Source organism: Electrophorus electricus, chromosome 1 (genome assembly GCF_041902795.1).
Source record: "Electrophorus electricus isolate QZ-2024a chromosome 1, ASM4190279v1, whole genome shotgun sequence".
NCBI lineage: Eukaryota > Metazoa > Chordata > Actinopteri > Gymnotiformes > Gymnotidae > Electrophorus > Electrophorus electricus.
In genome coordinates this window covers 34,231,820-34,253,953 of record NC_137497.1, presented here as the reverse complement: position 1 = coordinate 34,253,953, position 22,134 = coordinate 34,231,820, and the positions used below count along the sequence as shown (strand labels likewise).

Below are 22,134 nucleotides of genomic sequence, written 5' to 3'. Positions count from 1 at the left end.
GTGACAGTGACCATTGGGTTCTTGGTCATCTCTCTTACCAAGGGACCCTTCTCCCCCAATTACTTAGTTGTGGGTCAGCCAGCTCTAGGAAGAGTCCTGGTTGTTCCAAACTTCTTCCATTTAAGAATTATGGAGGCCACTGTACTCTTTGGAACTTTCAGTGCAGCAGAATTTTTTGTACCCTTCTCCAGATCTGTACCTCTACACAATCCTGTCTCTAAGCTCTACATGCAGTTCTTTTGGCCAGAGGAGGATGCCCCCCCACCCCCACCCCCACCCCTTGAGTTCCTCTAAAGGTTTCCTCCTCATGCTCTAGGGAGTTTTTCCTTTCCACTGTCAGTCTTGGCTTGCTCAATGGGGTCTTGGACTTGGACATTTGTAAAGCTGCTTTGTGACAACATCTGTTGTAATAATGCTATATAAATAATTTGATTTAATTCTTTCGCCTCATGGCTTGGTTTTTCCTCTTATATGCATTGTTAGCTGTGAGACCTTATACAGACAAATGTGTGTCTTTCCAAATAATGTCCAAGCAACTTCATTTACCACAGGTGGACTCCAATGAAGGTAGAGAAACATTTCAAAGATGATCAGGAGAAATGGGAGTCCCACAGAGCTAAATTTCAAGTGTCATAGCGACGGGGGTATATATCACTGGTTCATAGGACACGTTTTTAGCCAAACCCCGAGAATGTGTACCAACTAGAATATCCTGAAGTTTGACCCCACAGGTACAAAGCAGGTCACCTGCTGAAAACACACCTCTTTTGCGACCGGCAGATTCTCCACTGAGACATAACATGTTTACTCACCCTGTTCATGAAATTATTGACAGGATTTAGAAAAGTTCAGAGTGTAAGGGTGTTGAATGAGGAGACCTTTGTATGGCAGAAAAAATAAGCCATTGACGCACGACTTCTATGGAAATGCATGTAGCATCTACTCAGATTTTACTGAAACAACGCCATGAAGATGAGATGAGAGACTGCGCTGATCACAGCCGTGATAACTGTAGATAAAACATTTATAAAACCTCACCTAACAGGAAAACTATTTTTAAACAGGCATAAATTAGCATGGTTGCCTTATCCAATTTCCGTCTAATGTAGATACGCGTTTCGTTTTTATCGATTTGTATCAATCCCATTGCGGAAGTCAATGTACAGCACTAATCCAAGTCCATTCATTAAAGAAGATGACTACAACGTAGTTATGCCGTTTTAAAATGTCTCCCTTTGACAGACCGTGATGTAAGCCTGCATGAATGGAAACGACACCTAAAGCTTTACCAAATAACAATGCCACATGGCGTTCTCGCTTATGATTTAGCAACGTGAGTTCTCCCCATTTTGATGAGGCCCGTAGAGAGATGAAAGTTACTGTCGACGAGACGCTGCGTCGTGTCCGCGACAGGAAGACTCTCGTCCTGGCTCTGCTGAGTTTGCTGCGTGACGCTGACAGCCGCGACGCGGAGATGAAACGCTGAAAAGCCGTTAGATGTCTGAAGTGGTGCTCTGAACGCTTTAGATGACGATCATTCATCTTTTACTTCTGTTTATTTTCACAGCCGCAGAATAGGGGGGAATTCTACAAAGTGGGTTTCGCTATTAATCCAGTTGTTCACTTGGAGTTCACCACCCCTGCATGCATTTCAAAGACCAGGCAACAGGCCTGAAGGACAAAAGCCAGCTAAATAATAGGCTACAATATACTAGTTATATTATAACTATACTACGTTAACGCTAGCTAGTTAGCTAGCTATATTAAATATCTACTCCATAGAAATTAGCAGTAAGAGTCGACAAAGCAAGAAAACTGCAGTATCATAAGAAGTTAGCTATAAAGATAGTAACAACAATACGCCACATCAAAACCACAACAGTCTTCTACAATAAACAATAAAAACGGCAGATGCAACAATCAAATTAAAGTATTCCTACCTACGCTTACCATGCGGAAGGTTCGGATATGCAGCTGGCTCGATGCTTTACCAGTGTTGCCGCTGTCACTGCTTAGGGTAGTCAGTTTTCTGTTTTCAAAAGCCTGAAAACTGTTAAAGCAATTTTATCTTGTGCATTTCTATGCTTCTTATTTGCTTGTTAACACACAAAATAAGTTAAACCTGGCTAAATCCAACATTGCCAGCAGTCTCGATTTAGCGCCAGAAATGTTGATGATGCAATGACCTACAGCCAGTGACGTTCAATCAAATGTGTAACGATGTGAGTGAACACAATGGACACAACCAAATATGCATCTCATTCGCAAGCTCATTATTCAATAAAAAACTATTTAAAAGACATAATCTGCTGTTCTTACAATTTTATTTTTAAGAAAGCATGTTTTAAAAAATGAACAAAACCATACAAAATGTACACAGGGTGTGTATAGGTTTATGGCTGCCGGTGCCAGCAGCTAAGACTACATACACTAAGCAGCTCTGACGAAGGTTTGCTAGAGTTATCACCTGCAGAATCTGCAGTGTGAACCCTCCCGCAGTGCGGCTGATATTATTGTTTTCAAGAAGTAATTATATTAATATTATGAGTTGATATTAGACCAAATATAGACATTTCAAACATCTTCAAAACGTAGTTTTCAGAGGATTCAATCATTTTAACTTTCTTCGCATTTCACATAAGGCGATGACTATAACAGGGCCGATCGTTGGCGCTTTTGGCCCATTATATTTTAAAAAAAGGCCGTAATTTACCAAGCGCTCCAAAGCTTTCTGCGCAACTCGGCTCTTTCGTAGAGTCATGAAGCAAACCCTACTGAGAATTTTAACAATTATAACTAGGCATTAAAACATATGTGGCTTTAGGCATCGGACCGTTTAATGGCATCAGTCTTACCATGAGTCTTATATTTCTTACAGCCTGCATATCCCAACATTTTTGCTCCTTCTGTAAATGAAAGAGATTGCATGAATATAAATATTTCCATATGATTAATGTGCAGACAATAGTAATGCTTCTTATCACAAATAACTAGGCTATGTCATGAACTGAGATATATATTCTAAAATAGTACAATATCTGAAGCCTGGATAACAGTCATACTACATTAGCTGAGTGAGTTAAGAGCACATGTATCTGAAAGGCCCAGTTCCACTACCTAAGTGAGATACATACATGAGATACATGTCTTTTTAAGGGCCAAATTTATGTGGTCACATCTGAAGATATGATTGACAGGTATACTTTATACAGATCAGTTACATGCAAATAGGAAAAAAAACTTACAATTAACCCTGAGATTCTAAAGTTCTGTATTTAGCTATTTCACTTAAGCACATGGTTCTATGCAATTTTTATGGCTTTTATATATGTACCGTGAGCATTGTTGTGGTAAGAAGGTGCATTGTTGTACACCCGCTTACTATGAGAGTACAAATTACAAATTTATAAGCCTAAACTCATATTATTATTATTATTATTATTATTATTATTATTATTTATTTGCAATACCAACTGCTATTCCTGTGCTGATCTTGCTCTGTTAATTTTTATGTATAGTCTTCATATGTAGACTGTAATATTTCAAGTTCTGAAGGAACAAAATTATAAGGTTGACAATTTTTGTTGTTTACATCCATGTTAAATCCTATTATCAGTGATCAGTTGATATTGGTTTTTAAAGCTAACTTTGATCACACTTCAGTTAAGAGCAACAAATACTCAACTGATAGTTCAGCCTTAAGTTAACATTTACATTTACGGCATTTAAGACTTAATAAACTTATTTTAATGAACGACACACACCCCTCCCCCATCCCCTTTTAACTTTCCTTTTTCAAAATTTTGTTTGTGTTGTGCCCCCAACCACAATACTAACCTGTGTGTGTGTGTGTGTGTGTGTGGGTGTGTGTGTGTGTGTGTGTGTGTGTGTGTGTGTGTGTGATGAAATTCCAGTGCATTGCCTTGAGGTGCCAGATGTATGTGCCTGTTTCATCTAAATGACTGACAGTTAATCTAACTAGTTTTGGAAACTCATCTCTTCTCTGGTAAAGGCAGAGTCTGGAATTAAAGATGACATCTTCCATGAAAACAGCCTGAATGAAACGTATGGTAAACAAGACATCTGACATAAAACAAAAGCACAAAACAAAGTGTGTTGTTGTTGTTTTTTTTTTATCCCCATCATATAATGCACTGTGCAGTATGAGCAGTGAACATTCACAATCATGCTATGTAGTTACACTCTCATTCATTTGCTGCTAGCAATGTTCAGATTTCCCTAGAGGAGAGGAAGGCTGAAGATGCAGGCAGCATACATATACATATATACATATATGCAAACATACATACATTCAAATCCAAATGAAAAATCCTCCCTCTGTGAAACACCCCACAGAAATTCCCATCCAGTATCTTAGCAGAGGTGTTGCAAGAACATGGACTAGACCTCCCTGGTGCAGCACCTGCAGACTGGGAAAGAGCTGTGTGCACCAAAGACTAATACTGTGCACCAAAGACTAATACTGTGCACCAAAGACTCAAACTGTGCACCAAAGACTCAAACTGTGCACCAAAGACTCAAACTGTGTGCCAAAGACTAATACTATGCACCAAAGACTCAAACTGTGCACCAAAGACTCAAACTGTGCACCAAAGACTCAAACTGTGTACCAAAGACTCAAACTGTGCTGGTGCGTGAGACAAAGAAGCAATAAAATCAACAAATTGATCCCCTCACAGGACTCCACATAAACCATCAAACCTTTTAAATCATTTAGGCTTAGACTTCAAATAACTCAAAGGCTTATAAAAAAATGTTGTTTCACAGTAAAAAAGGGCAGAATATATATACATGCACACACGTATATGTACATTCATGCATAACCTTCATTTTTAGAATGAAAAATAAGTGCTTCTGTATGCACATTGTAAATCAGAAAGTGAATTTGTAAAGTGAATCATTCATTACATTTTTGTTACCTTTCAATGAGAAGGAGCTTTAATCAAAAACCAGTGACTTATGTGACCCCTAGTGTCTAAGCAGGTGTTCTCGGGTACTAACAGCAGGCTCATTCCCCGGGGAAGAAGGCAGCAGGCACAGTCTGGTAGAGAGTTTATCTTTACAAGCCTCAAGCAAGCTAGCCATGTGGTTTCACAGGAACAACCAAGTATGAAATATTGATTTGAAGCGCATTTATATAATGTGACTCAATTATGAATACATTAAGGAGCAGGTGTGTCTGAGGATGACAATGTCATCACACCACTAAAGCGCTGGATTTCTTCTTTGCAGAGTATAGTGTTTGACAGCAGCTGTACATAAACAGGAACTGACTTTAATTGCAGGTGTGGATTGTTTTTCAGATAATAAGCACATAGCCATCACAAATTTCTTCTGCTGCTGCTGCGTGTTCTTCCTTGTCAAATCCATTTGATGAGGCTGCTTTTTCTCATCCAGTTAAGAGTTGTTCAAAACAAGGCACAGCTGTGTAAACCCCCTTTGTGCAGGCACACTAAGTAAGCATGCATGATCTCCAAAATTTCTCTTATTTCAAACACAGTTGAAACTGACAATGAGTCACAGCTGTACATACCCCTAACAACACATAGCTGAGAAGCCAGGAGGTTATGCGTGGGTTTGGACTATTACCTTCAGCAATCTCTTTGAGAGGAACAGAGAATACCTCCTCCTGGTGAACTTTTATGGAACAATGCTGCCTTATGAGCAGCTGCTAACTCAATGTAATTAGCATATTTTAACACCACACAGCTGTTTTGGAACCCATTTTGACAGGGTGACAGCTGTAGCAGGCTGTATTTTTAGCTGTGTCTGTTGTCAAGCCCTTACTCCTTGGAGAGGTAAGGGGGTGGTCTCCAGAGTAACAGTCATGTTGTTGTTCTGCACTGGGCTGGATCACAGCAGCAAAGCACTGTGTCTGTATTTGGCTTGACAACAATGTTTGCAGGGCTAGCTAACAACAGTGTGTTCGCTTTCCGCCTCTGTACAGGGGACTGCGCCGTGGCATTGCCCGAAAATGATGCAATGGCCCAGACACAGTTCTGCTAGAATATGGGGAAAGATGGGGAGGGCACCAATAATTCCCCACCAATAAAGAGAGCATCCAGGCTCAAATTGGAACCTTTTACAGTATCTCAGCATGTTTTCCTCCAGCAGAGCCATTCATAGCAAGCTGTAACTGCAAGCTGGAGTCATTCTATAAACAGTTAACATCGAGCAAATAGTGCTGGGAAGAGCTTGATGCTGACGGGCTGGCATAAGACCCACAACCTGACAGTGAGATCTCACAGAGAACATATGTAACCTACAAATACACACACAAACACACACACACACACACTGGCATGCTCACAGCACAAGCATGCATATCCACCAACATGTTTTCAGGCACCTGAAGCTTACAAGCGCCACATCTCCAGACAGACTGTTACTGAACGCAGCAGGCAGTGTAACAGCAGACCTATGCCGTGCAGACAGCAGACAGCTCAGTCCTGCACAAGGTTTCTCTGCCCAGCACAGTAGGTAACAGAGCAAGCTGAGAGCAAAAGAGGGAAAATACCCAGGATTTTAGAAATCAGTGTTTCCTGCTCCTGTTATATCCTATTACAACATACCCATGTTAAGTTCCTGAGGCATCTGTTAATTAGCTGAGACAGTGATGAAATGAGTTAAGAGTACAAGGAGCAAGGAAAAGTGGGTGTGGCTACTCAAAAACAAGCACTGGGAAACACTACTATAGCAATATCTAAGTCCACACTGAGGCTCTTTCTGCTGATGTTATTGAGATGAGCAACTCTGCATGTAAAAAGAGCTAAGACTAAATTTCTAAGTGGGAGGGGTTTCAGGTGTGGTCTTTGCCCCAACCCCCCATAAATAAATAAACAAATAAATGCATGAACTGACCTCCAGCCATTGGCCGTGAGACTGCATCTTGAGGACCACGCAGGGGTCGGGCTTGGACAGCGCATCACGGTCAGAGATTCCCTTACAGGCTACACGCAGCTCCACCTTGGTCAGACACGGACTGCTGAACAGGCCCAGCGAGGTGGCAGCCGACTCGTAGATGTCATTCATGTTTTTGTCGCTGATGCTGAACTAACGCTGAAAAGCAGAACGGGGAAAGATCGATTTTGATCTGAAAGGACGAACACTGGTGAAAGATTGTTTGTCACAATATTTAGTCCCGGATTGCAATTTATCTGAAAATCTTGCAAAGAGAAATAAGCTTTAGGCCAAACCTTTGACACAAAAAGTATGAGCAATAAAAGAAAATACAGGAATTTGTCTCCAGTATAATAAGTCATATTTCAGTCATGCAGTGCAGCGATGAAACAAAGAGGCGTGGTTACATGATATGGGAACAGAAGCAACTTTTTCATTAAGGCAAAAGAAAGAATAATTGGCTTGGCAGCAAACCCCTTCACCCAGTTTTCCCATATGATTCTGCCTCTGGAGAAGACATGCGCCCCTGAGACATGCAGAGCACGTGTCAGGATCAAACACTCCCTCGCTGAGAAGGCCTGGGCGAATTTAGATGAATGGATGAGGCAAATATGAGCTGATGAGGAAAAATAACAAGTAACAACAAACTGACTGAGATAAAACTCTATAAGCAGTGAGAGGTGAGGAGAGAGATACAGATAGGGAGGGAGGTGAAGAGAAGACTGGAGATAGGAAGAGACAGATAGAGAGAGGGAGAGAGTGAAAGAAAATGAGAGACTGAAAGAGAACAAGACCGAGAGTAATAGGTAGAACCCCTGAAAAAAATGCACTGAAAGCTCTGTGTTAGTTAAATTCACTTCTAGACAGTCCACAGTCCTGGTGTCAGATTTCAGTAAACAATGTCTATGGATATTGTTCACATGAGAAATGAGTTTATCATCTCGCAGGAATACCTGGAATTGATTCAGTGGAGGCATTTACACTAGCTCTATTGTGTATGCCATCACAATTATTGTACTGCTTACTCCTAGACTGCTACAGCTCAATCAAAGTACAATTCCTGACTGGGCCATAATCATCTATCTTTCCAGCAGCTGCATGCTGACAGATGACAACCCTATATACTTCACATCACGGCCAACAAGACAGAGGTGAGCATTTCCTCATGCTCTGTGTGTGTGTGTAAGCCTCACTGTTTAGCTGTGCTTTCTTAAATGCTGCAGGCTGATGTTCCCATATTGTTCGCCTCCCTGTGGAAAATATCACACTAGCACTCCACTTGAAACAGAAACAATGTGAGCAGTGTACAGCTGAGACCCCTCTAGAAATAAAACTGTGACAGAATGATTTGATCTGAATCTGAATCTGAATCTGAATCTATACCACTGACATACAGTCAAGACAGAGTTTCATTTATTTACTTGCACTTACAATATACTGAAATATTTTCAGAACAACGTTAAATCAGTGGGGATTTGTGAGTGGGTTTGTCCACGTGCATGTGTGTGTGAGTGTGTGTAAGAACAGCACCGAATGAGAGTGAGCAGCTCCCTTCAGTGTCGCTCTTTTCTGGTTTGTGTATTCTCCTATTGGTGCGCCATTTGTGTAGAACTGTTTCACTGTACCATTTGGGTCTGGCTTATTCTTAATAGTTAGCACATTATCAAGCTGTTATTACACTTTATGAAATCAGGTTGAAATGTCATTTAACTCAGGATACTGACAGTTGCTGTAGTGGTTACTCAGTTTTCATAATCTGCACAAAACTATCGTATATAAAGCATAACATAAAATCAACTTTGCAGATTTGTCCATGGTACAAGACTCATCTATGTGAGTCTAGTGTAGTGCACTGTATATGGTCGGTCGTGCTTTCATAAATAAATCAGAACACTAAAGTACTACTCACTGAGGGAAGAGTAATGTAACTTTACTTCTGGAAAAATGCCACCTGTGGGCAGCAATTCTGTAGAGCTGTATTTGCTGTTAGCTATTCTTCCTGTCATATATTCGGCTTTCTGTAGACTTGCACTATTGCCTGTTTGCATTATTTGTAGTAAACCCACTTCTTTACTGGCCAGGGAAACCACTGATGCCATTACTGTCAGCAAAATCAACAGTTATTGATTATTCAGTCATTGTGTAAACCAAGAAAGATACTGCAGAAGTTATGAACCAGCTGAACCAGAAATTTGAAAACATATCAAAGCAGGAAGAACACTGACCAGTGCAATGGTATGGCTCTTCAGCACAGGAACCAAAAACACAACCTCTTGCCCCCCCCCCCCCCCCCCATACTCTTCACCCTGCCTTTGATTTCTTTGTGTGGTCAAATCAAACATAAGCACATGAGTGCATGCTCATTAAATATGATAACACGTCGGCTAGGCCGAGAAGAGAACAAGCCAGAGAGCTGGCTGTCCCTACACTCTGGGTGAGGGATGAGAGCTTCCAGCTGTCGTGGAGAGGAGGCCTTGAGAGAGAGTTATTCTTCGGAGACAGATCATGGAGCCAGAGCTGATGGGGACGTGCGTGTGGTTAGGCCTCGTCTCAGCAGCTAACACTCCCTCTGCCTCCCGCCTGCGGTGAGGAGATGAGAAGTAACTCTAGCCTCTGGGGCAACAGCACAGCAGGAGCGCACATGGAGATGCTCAGCGTGCGTCCTGCCTGTGGAGCCTGTGTTTCCCGCAGTAATTAGCTGTCAGTACATAATCAGGAAACAAGACAGCGAACAACAGCTTCATGTTTTGGAAGGGGGAGCCATCGGAAAGGGATTGTGGCAGAGCTGGGAGACCTGCAGGGGGTTTGGGTTCAGAGATAAGTAGCACGCAGCTTCCTGGAGCGTTAAAATGAGCTGATCCCTCAATTTTCCATGGCGAAGCCTACCTTGGCCAGCCTTTCCACACTGCTGATCCCTCTAATCTGTGACCACTACAGCGAGCAGAAGACCGAGCAGAGAAAGTTTCACTGCATAGCAAGTGGAGTCTTTCTGACAATCCATTGCACAGACACCCAAAAGGCAATGCCCTCATTTTCCCAGAGTGCACCTACCAAATCTGCAGAATGAGCTGGCGTAATTATGAGCTCCTCAGCCTTTTTTGCACCTCCAGAGACACCTTACAATGAGCAGCGAGAGAACAGCGATGTCAGCACCGCCCCTCCTCATGAAAAAGTCAATTATGCCATACAAGTCAATCACTGTGCAGCCCACAAGCCTGAATAATTACATCTTGTCCTGCTACCCAGAGCGACGTGCCCCAGATGTCCGTCACCAGGAGACATTGAGAAAGAGATGTCTGGGATAGTACCACACAACCAAAACCTCAGACGAGAAAGTGACCTGTAAGCTCACCATCATCTGGAACAACAGAGACAACGTGTGACACCCATGTATCTGCAGACATGTTTTTAGGACTAAATTAACATGCTTAATTAAGACCGACTTGTTCCATATTATTGTCCATCTGATTGAACACCACATGTGCTCAGTGTCCATCAAAAGTTTCCATTTCCCAGTAACAGTGAATGAACATGCAATGTTTTCTCTTTAAAATCACATGCGTAATTTTGACCACGGAGCAGAGCAACCTGAGGATTGAAAGAGTCAGAGGTCTGAGAGTGATATGAAAAGTTCATAAAGATGAAGTAGTCCATAAAACAAAGAGATATGACCTAAAATGTTAGTCTACCTGAAACAATCCTGCAAAAAAATAATCCACATCACTGACTCGGTAGAACAGCAAAAAAAAATAAGGTCCTCCAAATCATTGTCATAAAAACCTCCTGTGTGCTGAGTTCTTGCCTCGTGGGTCTTTTTGTATGATATTGTGTGGGTCTCCACAGGGGACTGGCACTGTGGCCTAATCAGATCTCCTCATGACGCCATTAGCCTCTCCTTCAGGAATTTTACTGACTCTATTCTCCCACTACCATAGCATAATATCACAGCACTTCTCTGGCTGCCTGACTTACACCTGCCTGCACAACCTCAAACCATACACACACACACTCACACACATTTGTTCTCAAGGGCACTTATCATAGGCATTAAAGGTTTAAATGGCCATAGAGTTTAAAGGAGAGTAAAGAAAACATATACCCTATCAGGAAGAGATCCTTAACAGTTATTTATCATTTAGTTATCATTTGTGCCCCCTTAAACATGGCTAACATGGCTAACACCGGTTGAAAGTTAACTTAATATGGTGCTCACTACAACTACTAAGGGCTTTGCCTCATTATTGATGATTTCAGAATTCCGGTTAAACTTTACTTTTAACTGGTGCAAATTATTGGAATTGATGAAGCCATGTGCATTCTGCCCTGTTGAACAGGACAGAGCCCCACAGCACCAGCAGCAGAGTTTACAGCTCCGGGTGGACAGCACTGTTTGGTATGTTTGGTTCTGAACACAAAGGAGAGGCTGCAATGATTCCCCAGCATATGATGAATGGGCCGGCGTACGGGGGCGGACCTCGCACCGGCGCTTCCCCCTCTGTTAATCACTTCTGTGGGTCCAATGCCTCTGGTCTCTGGGCTTTGATTATTTTTCGATTAGAGATCAGAGGCATGGACCAGACAATACCGTTTCATGATGCAGACATAAGGGAAACAATTGTCCTCGACAATCCCAAAATGCAGAAATGAATTACAATTACAGAAAGTAATGTGTACATTGCACATTTTGAAATCAATCATTTCTGACATAAACACAGTGGTACTCTTTATTATCTGATGGCATAATAATGTTTTACCATCTCAGTGGGACAATATGTCATATCTAACTAAATCTCTCATACCAAGCTAAAAAAGAGAAAGAAACCCCATCAGAAGACAATGCCAGGTCTATAGTCAATATTTGTTTGATCAAATTCTATGTTTGAAACCTGCACCAAGAGAAATTCCTTGTACATTCTTGGCAAATAAAGATTCTGAATCTGATCAGAAATCTGTCAACGTTTCATGATTAAGTCTGCGTTACCGCAGAACTCATTTTCCTGTAAAAGAAAGGAGATTAAGTGGATTTTACAGCAACTCAAAAGTCAGCCCACCTCATTAGTCTCATATCTAGTTAACCACAAGCAAGCTAGTTCTCACTTGGATGTGATTTCATTGGTCACTCCATTTTTACACGAGGACGCTAACAAGGCTGCGGCCACCTTTTCAAACAGGCAGCTCGTTATTTTGGGGGGGCTGAATAATTAGAGGAAGCTTGAATGAATAGGCAAAAAAAAAAAAAAAGAAGGGTCAGAAGCGCGTGGCACAGAAGCCCAGTCAAACCTAAAACTAGGTAATGAGATAAGCACAAAGGTAAAACAATACAGTGTTCAGTGAGCTTGAGCAGGTATTCGACAAATTATGATCGTCTCAGCTGATCTCCCATTGTAAGTAATTGAGAGTCAGGATAAGCTACGTATGTCTATGTAGCCTAACAAAGTGACTTGTTTGTGGTAATTGTGATGATTGTCAAAGATCGATATGTTAACTGGGCTTGAAACTTTAAAACTGCAGGTGGCCTAACCCAAAGTTATAGCGCCGAAAACTCTGGGCTCATTTAAGGAATTGAAAGGCCTAGCTGCCTCTGTTTGACTGTGAGTATTATTAATTATTTTTTATAACACTCTCGGAATGAATTCCACCCGTTAGACACCCAATAATCACTTATGATCACTCGCTTTCAATCGCCACAACAACCGTAGTCTACGGGTCCTCATCTGACCAAGCAAAAACTTCCCATTCCAACTCTAATTTTAAAAACCAAGTACATAAATACGTTGTTGCCTTATAATTAGTTTAATGTTAGAACACGTGATTAAATGTATTAGTGGGAGATTAGTTTGAGAGCCTGGTTATAAGGAGGAGAAGAATAAACATTAGTCTCATTATATTTAAGTAATAGTTGACTATGCCAATATCATTGAAATACCAAAATATTGCAGGACGAACTTGAATGAACTGTACGGAAAGGTGTGTAACACCTGACACGGGTCCTTAAGGCCATTAGGCAGGGTTTGAGGAATTCAATATACCTTGTGACAACGAATCCTGTGAATGTAAATGTTTTGCAATGTCACACAAGCACCTTTACAAACCAGTTATTTTGTCTCAGATAAGCAGTCTTATCCACTTCTCACACACACACATTTGCCTTCAAACATTCGATCAAACGCCTCATAGCAAGAAAAAAACATTTCGAATTATTCCAACTAAGTAGAATATAGTTTGCCCTCTTTTCTTTTATAGCTATACGTGTTGCAAATATTTTTTATATATATATATATATATAAACAGGGTTCATACAGGGTAAAAGACAAGCCTACACTCACCTTCAACAAACTTGAATAATAATCCCAGGCAGTCGTTTTTTCAGTTAGTGGAATGGAATTAAACTGAGCAAAGTGCGCAAACGTATGCTCTATACATGGAGTGAAACTCCATCCTCATTCAACTGTAGAGTAGCAAATAGAGGAACAGACAAACCCCGGTAGCCTAGTATATGTTACTCTCTCACTATAAGCGCATCGTGCGCCTATCCCTTTCTTTCCTGAAACACATCACTGGTTAGGATTACTTTCTAGTGCGCTACCAGCAATGGGAGCTACCGTCACCCGCTCAACGTCTTAACCGGAGTGACAGTGACCTCTAGCGTCCAATCTGAGTCATTGTCTTGTAGGTTTTCCTTGGAGAAAGCGTTGGAGTTATTGAAAGTGTTTATTTTCATAACATGAGGCTTGACCAAAAGTTATAGTTCCCAGAAATATTAGGAAACCCTCAAAATGCTAGCCTGTCTGTATACCTGCTGTCATACTCTTTTATTTTTCAAATGCCAGTTTTATGCCTTATTTTGTGTTTTACCAGAAGTAGAACAATTGCACCTATATGTGCTATATAACCATCTCTATTAATAATTAATAGGGATTTAGAGAAGCATTACACTTGTTACTGCATCACTGGAACTTATCACACATAATACTTTCATAGCTACCCATGAAACACTAATGGCTCAAATTCTTTTGTATTCTGTAATATTGTATTAAAACTCAGTCCAGGTTTCAGCACTGTCATTTAATTGTGACAGTGTCTCAGTTTAGGGTATTTTTGGACTAACCTATTTGTGCTACCTAAGGATACTTTAAGTAGCAAATTGCTTCTGTAAGTCACTCAGGATAAGAGCATCTGCTAAAACCCATAAATATAAATCTAACGTGGAAAGTGGCCACTACTGGCTTTAATAGTAGAGGCCACAAAATGGATTTTAATGAATTATTAAAATTGTTTTTTTCGGGGGGGGGGACGACACATAGTGGCTGTGGCAGGCTTAGCAGCGAGTCTTGCAGCAAGGCCAGAACTTAATCACACTGCGTGTGCAATGATATCTTTTGTTATTTTATTGGCATATTCAAAATATAGATAATAAACAGAATGAATCCTCACACTTGTTATAACGGGCAACCCAATGCTAGTCATCCTATGGCAAAACATAAATTGAGAAGCTCATCTCATGATAGGGGTTCGAGGCTCATCTCATAAATAGATGGGCATGTATTACTTGCACTTGGTGCACGTCAATTTGAAATGGAGGGTTTCTGGGAACAGGGGAGGGGTGTTTTCGCTAGATGGGACCGTCCGAACTCGGAGGGCATTCATGTAAATCGGAAGGTCGGTCTCTGGAGAATTGCAGTCCATTTGTTCCTCCGGGCATTTAAAATGAGTGAACGACTAGGCCTACACACTCCCCTCTGCTCGTCGCCCGGCGAGACAAGGTTCTTTTACAGCAAAAACTGTACTAGGCTAAACTACTGAAGTTGACTCACACAGCATCACAGTGGCAACTGCAAAATTACACCTGCATCAGACTCATCTATTTAAGGCACTAAGTGAACTATGCAAAGCTCATTTCAGATAAGAAAATATCAACCTTTAAAAATCTGTACACCCATGCCACTCCTTGCCCCAAAATTATAAACAGCAAAATACAAATTTGAACATTTGAGTGAATCTCTATTTTGTTGTTGATTAAAATCACTTTTTCAGAAAACATAACATTGAAATTGTCACATTACAAATGATTATGCTTGAGTATGAAACCAAACAAAATTTATAAACAGTGCAATATTTAGCCCTGTTGTACAAGGGCAAAGATTGAATATTATTTTTGATGTTTTTGCATCATTTTTAATGGCTCTCATTTTATTGAGCTGCCCATTGCTCTTCTGCACAGATGATTGGTGCTACAGCTCTGAGCAGCTCTAAAAGCCCTATCGAAGGGCTTACACATGCTGGTAATGACACATTCAGTTTTCACAGGCTGTTTTTCATAGAGGACATTTTCTCCCCAAAAGACAATGAATTGAATGAATAAAAAACTGTTTGGTCTAAAAATTGCTTTAGATTTTGTGAGAAGTATAAAATACATTAAGGAATTTCTATACAGCCAGAAAGGCACAGGACTGAACTTCATGGTCCCAACTTCAAGGTCCCTCTTTTGTCTAAGGAGCAATGACAACGATTTTTAAAAATTGTCCCGTTATAAGTGTTAAAATTTGTCCAATTTCATGCAAGTCAAAGAGTCAATGAAGTTAACGTCTGAATTTCATGGTCTCTTTGCTTTGCAAACAAACAAACAACCTGGTGTACAGTGGGTCAGTCCAAGGGGTATATGTGCTTAAAGTGAAGTGGCAGATGAATCGTTTGCACTGGTTCCTGTGGTGTTAGTCAGCTCCATTGACATTCAGTTTCACACTCTCCGGCACCGGCGACGTGGGGACATCTGTTGGCAGTGCGTTCCTGGTCCAACATGGAAAGCCCTTCGTCTGGACAAAGACAGCCACATCCACCAGGAAGGCCCCAGAAGCAAGAAAGCCAAAGGCCTACAGGACAAATTCAAATAAAAGAAGTCTTGAGTCCCAACAACGGTCACTGGCTGAGTGCAGCTCAGTGCTTGAACCTGACCGTGGATCAAATTTATTATGTTTGAGATGTAGGCAAAGAACACAGTGTAAGACTCACCTCTTCCTGCTCACATAACTGCAGTTACAAGAATATAATTCCAAAACAACAACAAATCACTGCACTTAATGCTTTATAGCTGTACTTACAGTTAGAAGAATGACATTTTGAATGGCACTAATAATCTTATACTTACATCTTAGTACGCTGCATTTGGCAGCTTCTTTCAGGACATTTTCTGCTCATTTTGGAGCAGAAAGCTCCAGTCTCCCATCCTGCCCCATTAGCTAAAATCCAGTCTCTCATCCTGTCCAGTTACCTAAGCTCCAGTCTCCCATCCTGCCCCATTAGCTATGTTCCAGTCACTGATCCTGTCTAGTTACCTAAGGTGCAGTCTCCCATCTTGCCCCGTTCGCTAAGCTCCAATGTCCTAATCGATGTGCAGTGGGTTATCTTACCACAGCTGCCTTCTCCTTGTTTGTCTCGCCATTTTGCGCTGCAAAGGTGATCGAGGAGATGAGGAAGAAAGCCATGATTAAAGCTGTGTATCCACAGTCCTGCATGAGAAACAGAAGAGCCATGAGCTAGCAGCGAGTACAGCTTCCCCTCCTGCTTCCTCACTTGTGCGTAATTCTACCATGAAACATTTAATCTAGGCCTAAATTTAATCAAGAGTGGGATCTACTTCTTTCACAGAGACCTGAATCAGCTCTGCATCAGCTCATGCGCTCCCTGACATTTAATGAAAAATAATCTATAGGATCTCACCAACTGGGGCCAGCAGCTGATGCCGACTCGCTGGTGCAACGTTGTGGCGAGGAGGGTGAGAAGAAGGAAGGTGAAGAGGAAAGCTGTGCAGCTGACGAACTCAAAGAAGTAAAGGGCAGTACATGACGTGCAGCTGGTCACCAATTCCTCGAGAGTGAAGGCCACAAGGGAGAGGAGCTGATGAGAGAGGGCATAGCCTAAGAGTCCATGACATATACCAAACACACCACAAAACAAAGAACAGCCTTCGTAAAATACCATGATGCAGGAATATGGACAAAACACAGAATAGCACAGCACTATACACAACAGACAAGACTCTTCTTAAAGGAATGCATCTACTCTAACACAACTAGGTGGCACTATAAGCTCAGATATTTAACAGAAAAATTTGGATGCAATTTTCAGTTGAAGTAAGGAATTAATCTTAGTCTTTAAAGCTTTATACTGATAACAAATGGATAAGAAAAGACTGGGAGGATGTTTGTGGACAAGCAAACTACCTAAAAAAAACAGAAGGGTAAATGTGTTAAAGCACAAACATGTGACTGCAAGATGTCTGCAATCTTTAATAGTGCTCTGGGCATGCACACTGCAATAGGTAGTCCTCTGGTTAATTTGCCCATACCATCCAGGGAAGCCAGTGATCCAGCTCCACAGGGTGATGAGGCTCCTGGACACAAGACCAACTAAGCAAAACTCTTCCTTCCTACATTCTAAAATGAGATCATAAAACAATTGGACATCATATTCCTGCTAGATTAACATTTTTATCTTCTACTTTTATGACCTCATTGCTGTGCGTTTTTGTGACTTGTGACTGATGTATTCGTTTTTGTGTGCATGTTCACACACCACCCCCTGGAAGTTTACTTAGAGTTTTTATTACATTTTATTACATTACATATTTAGCTAACTGTAGCTCAGTAGGCTAGGATCAATGATCCACTGAGAATATACAGACAGAAACATGCATCAATGTGTTGCTTCATTCCTGGTTTTGATTCACCAGCCTTGTCAAAGCAGTTTTATCATCTTGTAAGCCTGAAAAATAACTTTTTGGTGGCTTCCTCTGACAAGCAGGATGTAGCTGCTTTTGATTTCACGAAGGTTGTAATCACACACACACAAACAAACAAAACAAATCCCAGCAGGGAAGAAATAAAAAATATGATTTTTAGAAGCACAGGGCAAGAGATATTGGGGGATCCAAGAATCACATACGCATAGTAATGACACTCACTAGGGATAACATCACAAACAAGAGAACCCAAAATAATTTTTGGGTTCCTAGAACTTAGTTCCTAGAACCCAAGGAAAGGGCAACACCGCCACAACGCAGAAGACAGCATTAAGCAGCAGTGCGAGCAGCACTATGAGTATTCATTCTTTCTTTCTTTTTTAAAAAAGAACTGAGCATCACAGTGATTTTGGTGAACTTTTTGGGCACAGGCCTTACAAACAACATCAGTAACCAAGAGCACCCAATATCTTCACTGTAAGCCTGATCACATGCATGCTTACACGCGCACACACACACAGTGTGTGTGTGTGTGGTTTAAGCTAATCCAAGGAACTAAATGTTTAACCAAACAACTTTCCAACAATGCATTCCTCCAACAGACCCCAGAGACTGATGATTGTATTCCTTACTGGAGGGTCTGACAAACTAAAACACACCCAAACAGTGAGAAACACAAGGGCCATTAACAAACCTGTCTGTGTATTCTTTGGCCCAGTTAACACTGGCTATGAATTTATAGGCATTTCACAGCAAAAGATATTTAAGTAATTTGGTTTTCCCTGAATTTAGCATGGCAGTCGATGGTCGTTACAATGGGAAAAAGACTGTTCACATAAACTTTAAATACAAGAACTAGTGTAGCACTTAAGAGTAGAAGCCAGGTTTCTATCATACCATAGTGAGTAGAGTGGAAGGCCTATGATAAAAAGGCTGCAATGCTTCTTATCTGTTATCCAGAATGAACAATATCATCTGTGCTACCTTCTGTCCTAATGCTGTGACCATGCACATGGTTACAATCAGCAGGGAAACAATGTGACTTAACCAATACTACTCACTCATTATTTAAACTACTCCCTTATTATTTAAGCCTTCAAATCTAGATGCAAAGGAGTGGATAAAATGTGTGTAATATAAAGAATGTTGTAAGGTTTGAGCTGGAGGAGTCTATAGCAGCTGGAAATGTCCAAGTCTGTTGGACTGAAGGTAACACTGAGGTCCACTTCTGGGCCTCATACAAAGGCTCTTGCTGAGCTCACTAGACTCAGGCAGGAACGGAGCTGGCTTGTGCAACTTCCTCAGCAATCAAAGGGAGTAGCCAGGTCAATTCCAGAATCCTTAACTCCATCCTGCAGGGCTCAGTACAAGGGAAAGCAGCCAACTGGAGATTTCAGTCACCATACAGTGCACCTGTGTTAACCGCAAACACCTTCTCAGGAACCCATGATCATTTGTCTGTTTCTCTCTCAATGGATGAATGAGCACAGACTGATAAGCCAATGCTGTATGCAACAAAAGACATTATAGGGCAATAGTTTGGACAGGACTTCCTCTCAAATACAAAATTAAAAAATAATAATAAAATCCCTAAAATGACTGGGGTAATCAAGTTGTTTTGCATCTTTGAAAAAGTAATGGACAGAAAGTAGTGTTTTGTACCCATTCAATACTTCTTAGTAATAGTAAGGTCTTGTGGTTCCTAGCTGTAGGCCTTCAGTCCAACAACTCTAATAGTGCGAGAGAACCAACCCAGAACTGCCTCAGGCCAAGTCTGATCAAGACCTACTAGCAGCTTCACTGTCACATGTTACTGTTAGCAAACCAGTTTCCCTACAGAAAATGATCTGTGAATTTTCAAGTGGGAAATACCAAGGTATCAACACTGCTAACATGTCTGGATGAGGGGAGGGGAGGGAGGGAGGGGGGGGGGGGGCCAGGGATTTTCCACATGCAGTATCCATGAGATGCATGAGACACAGATACTATAATGGCTCCCAAATCTACCCATCGCTAGGGAACCTCCTGCACCAAAAGCTGTTAGACTCTATTATCCAATTTGTTTGTTTTTTCCCCCCAAATGTTGCTATACTTACTACAAAATGTATCATTCAGCTGACATGTCATTTTAGCATTTGTTCAAACACAACAGCTATGACAATGACCCAGTGCCCTTTTCTTTTAATTCGTAGCACTCACAGGGCTGCAGTATTAGTGACGCTCCTAGAGTTGCTTCTGGCATTGAAGCTTTCGTGCAATACAACCAAGTGCTAATAAATTTTTAAATGAGGTTACAGGATAATAACAACCTATGTGGGCAAGGACGCTCCTTCATGAGCTAAGGTGAAAATAGAAGCCAAAAAAACAAAGAAAACTGGCATTTCAAAATGATTGCAAGTTATATAACATTTCATTGAAACTAGGTATACACTCTTAAATTACCCCAAGCATATGACCACAAATACAAAAATTAAGTGGAAGTTGCATGACACATTACAGCAGTAATAACCAAAAGTCCCTAGTCAAATACTTAGTGTAACAAATATTTATTCATCCTTCCAGGTAAAGATGGATTCAAACAGGGATTCATATGCTATTTATAAATGAGTTAACAGTGCATAACATACAAATTGTACAATAGGGCATTACTGATAGTTCAAGTTTTTTTTTTTTTTACAATGAGCCCATAAATATAAAAAAAAAAAATTTTTTAAATGCCCCTTGTAAAGATAGCCACACTACACAAAGGCACTGAATCTTTAATTGATTTGTGTCAATATATGATACTTTTTATCCCAAGCAACTTACAATTCTGAGAGAACACAACTTGAGCAACTGAGGGTTAAGGGCCTTGCTCAGGAGCCCAACAGTGCCAACCTGGTGGTGCTGGGGCTTGAACTGGCAACTTTACTAGTCAAGCACCTTAACCACTGAGCCATCACTGCCCTGTTTGTGTGTCTATCCTATGTGCCTCCAAAAGAACAAAATATTAAATATTACAAAAGTTTTCTGAATAGACAGGCATGCTGTCTATTCCTTAGCAGGACAGTTGACACCATTTCCAAGATGGACAAGTGACGGGAGACACATCAGCCAAATCAAGTACCTCCAATCAAGAAAATCAAGTAAAACTTTCCAAAAAGCAAGGGGTCCTTGCAGAACTCAAGGGATCTAATATGGAGAATATTCCTGCTTAACTAGTAGCCTGCTGCGTGCTGGACTGTGATGAGGGTTACACAGAAAGTGTCAATAACGACACCTTCCACACCAGGATACTGGTAATACCAGTAATACCATACCATAGCAATACCTGGAATTCTGGCGGATTCTGTCCAACATACCTGAATTTTTCGGATAATTCTAGTTTTTTTTTGGGGGGGGGGTTGTTTGTTTGGTTGCTTGGTTTTTATAGCATTCATGGACTTCAATATATCAAAGCTCACAAGATTTTATAAATACGCTAATGAAAGTAATTACATAAACTGACAGCAACGAATAAGCGAGCAAACGGTCACAGACAAGCTTAGGATAAATATAAAGGTCACGAACGCCACTTCGCTGTTTCGCCACATACGTACAGACTGTGTTGATATGTGCTAATGCTTAAAGCTCGGCAAGCAGCGGATAATCGCCTCCTCAACGACACAAACGTAAAGCAAAATGGGCATGCCACTTACCACTTCCAAAACCTTTATAAAGAATCTGATTTTGTCCAGGTGGGCCGACGGTACGACGAACCATTTTCTAGATTTCGCGTCCTGAGTCGTGGTTGTTGTCGTGTTATACACAGGATCTGTGGTGGCCATAATTGCAGCCAATCTGTGGGAAACGCGAATACTTTAGCAATGTAGCGGCTACCCTGGGAAACTGAAGGGATTCATTGTAGCTATTTTAAAGATCATAAATGGCATATCTTCACACATTAGTCTGAAATGTGAACGAAACCAAACCGACAATAACAAAGGCACAAACCGAACACGTTTAGAAAACGAAAGTAACCAATCAGAGAAACATTTAAGCAGCTTTGAATATCCTACAATTAATAAAAGCACTATTATCTTATAAAGTGCTTAAAAGATTGACATTGACAAGAATATTCTTACTTAAACGTCGCCTTATTATATCCTCTGACTGCTCAAACGTCTTCTGTGCTATAATTTCGACTGCAGCGGAAGCTTCCGCACTTCTCTTTTGTTCATTAAAGAGCACGTAGGGCTTGGCAGCATGGTGATTACTTCCCGTCTATGGAGTCTATGGGAGCCTCCCGGCACCACAAAGGTGTGGCTACGAAATCTGGACTTTATACAGCTTTACAAAGAGACTTAACTTACGCATGCACGGAACGGCCAAACAAATGCACAGAAACAGAACTTGTGAACGTTTAACTCATTTCAGGTTTCCACTTCTTAAATTCAAAATGTTTGAGCATGCAGTAAAATTAGGCGCGTGGCCAATTGTGCATTACTTTTTAGCAG

The 22,134-nt window shown here is 41.0% G+C and overlaps 2 protein-coding genes across 4 annotated transcripts in view; both read right to left on the bottom strand.

Moving 5' to 3' along the window:
• The window catches only part of cpne4a (copine IVa), a 55,322-nt gene extending 41,867 nt beyond the window's left edge, over window positions 1-13,455 (bottom strand). The window contains exons 1-2 of one of the 3 annotated variants that reach the window (XM_081716669.1): window positions 13,248-13,455; window positions 6,883-7,080 (exon numbers count right to left, since the gene is read on the bottom strand). In XM_081716669.1, coding sequence (XP_081572795.1) covers window positions 6,883-7,053 — 171 coding nt within the window. In that variant the 5' untranslated portion in view covers window positions 7,054-7,080; window positions 13,248-13,455. The remainder of the gene's footprint in view (window positions 1-6,882; window positions 7,081-13,247) is intronic. The other 2 variants (XM_081716660.1, XM_027005390.3) reach the window with 2 other exon arrangements.
• An 839-nt stretch (window positions 13,456-14,294) lies between these two features.
• On the bottom strand, window positions 14,295-21,918 carry cmtm6 (CKLF-like MARVEL transmembrane domain containing 6). Its single transcript, XM_027005392.3, has 5 exons — window positions 21,763-21,918; window positions 21,337-21,478; window positions 16,639-16,815; window positions 16,329-16,427; window positions 14,295-15,791 (listed from the first exon to the last, which is right to left on the bottom strand). The coding sequence occupies exons 2-5, from the start codon at window positions 21,463-21,465 to the stop codon at window positions 15,633-15,635; spliced, it is 564 nt and encodes a 187-aa protein (XP_026861193.2). The 5' UTR covers window positions 21,466-21,478; window positions 21,763-21,918; the 3' UTR covers window positions 14,295-15,632.
• Between the last annotated feature and the right edge of the window lie 216 nt (window positions 21,919-22,134).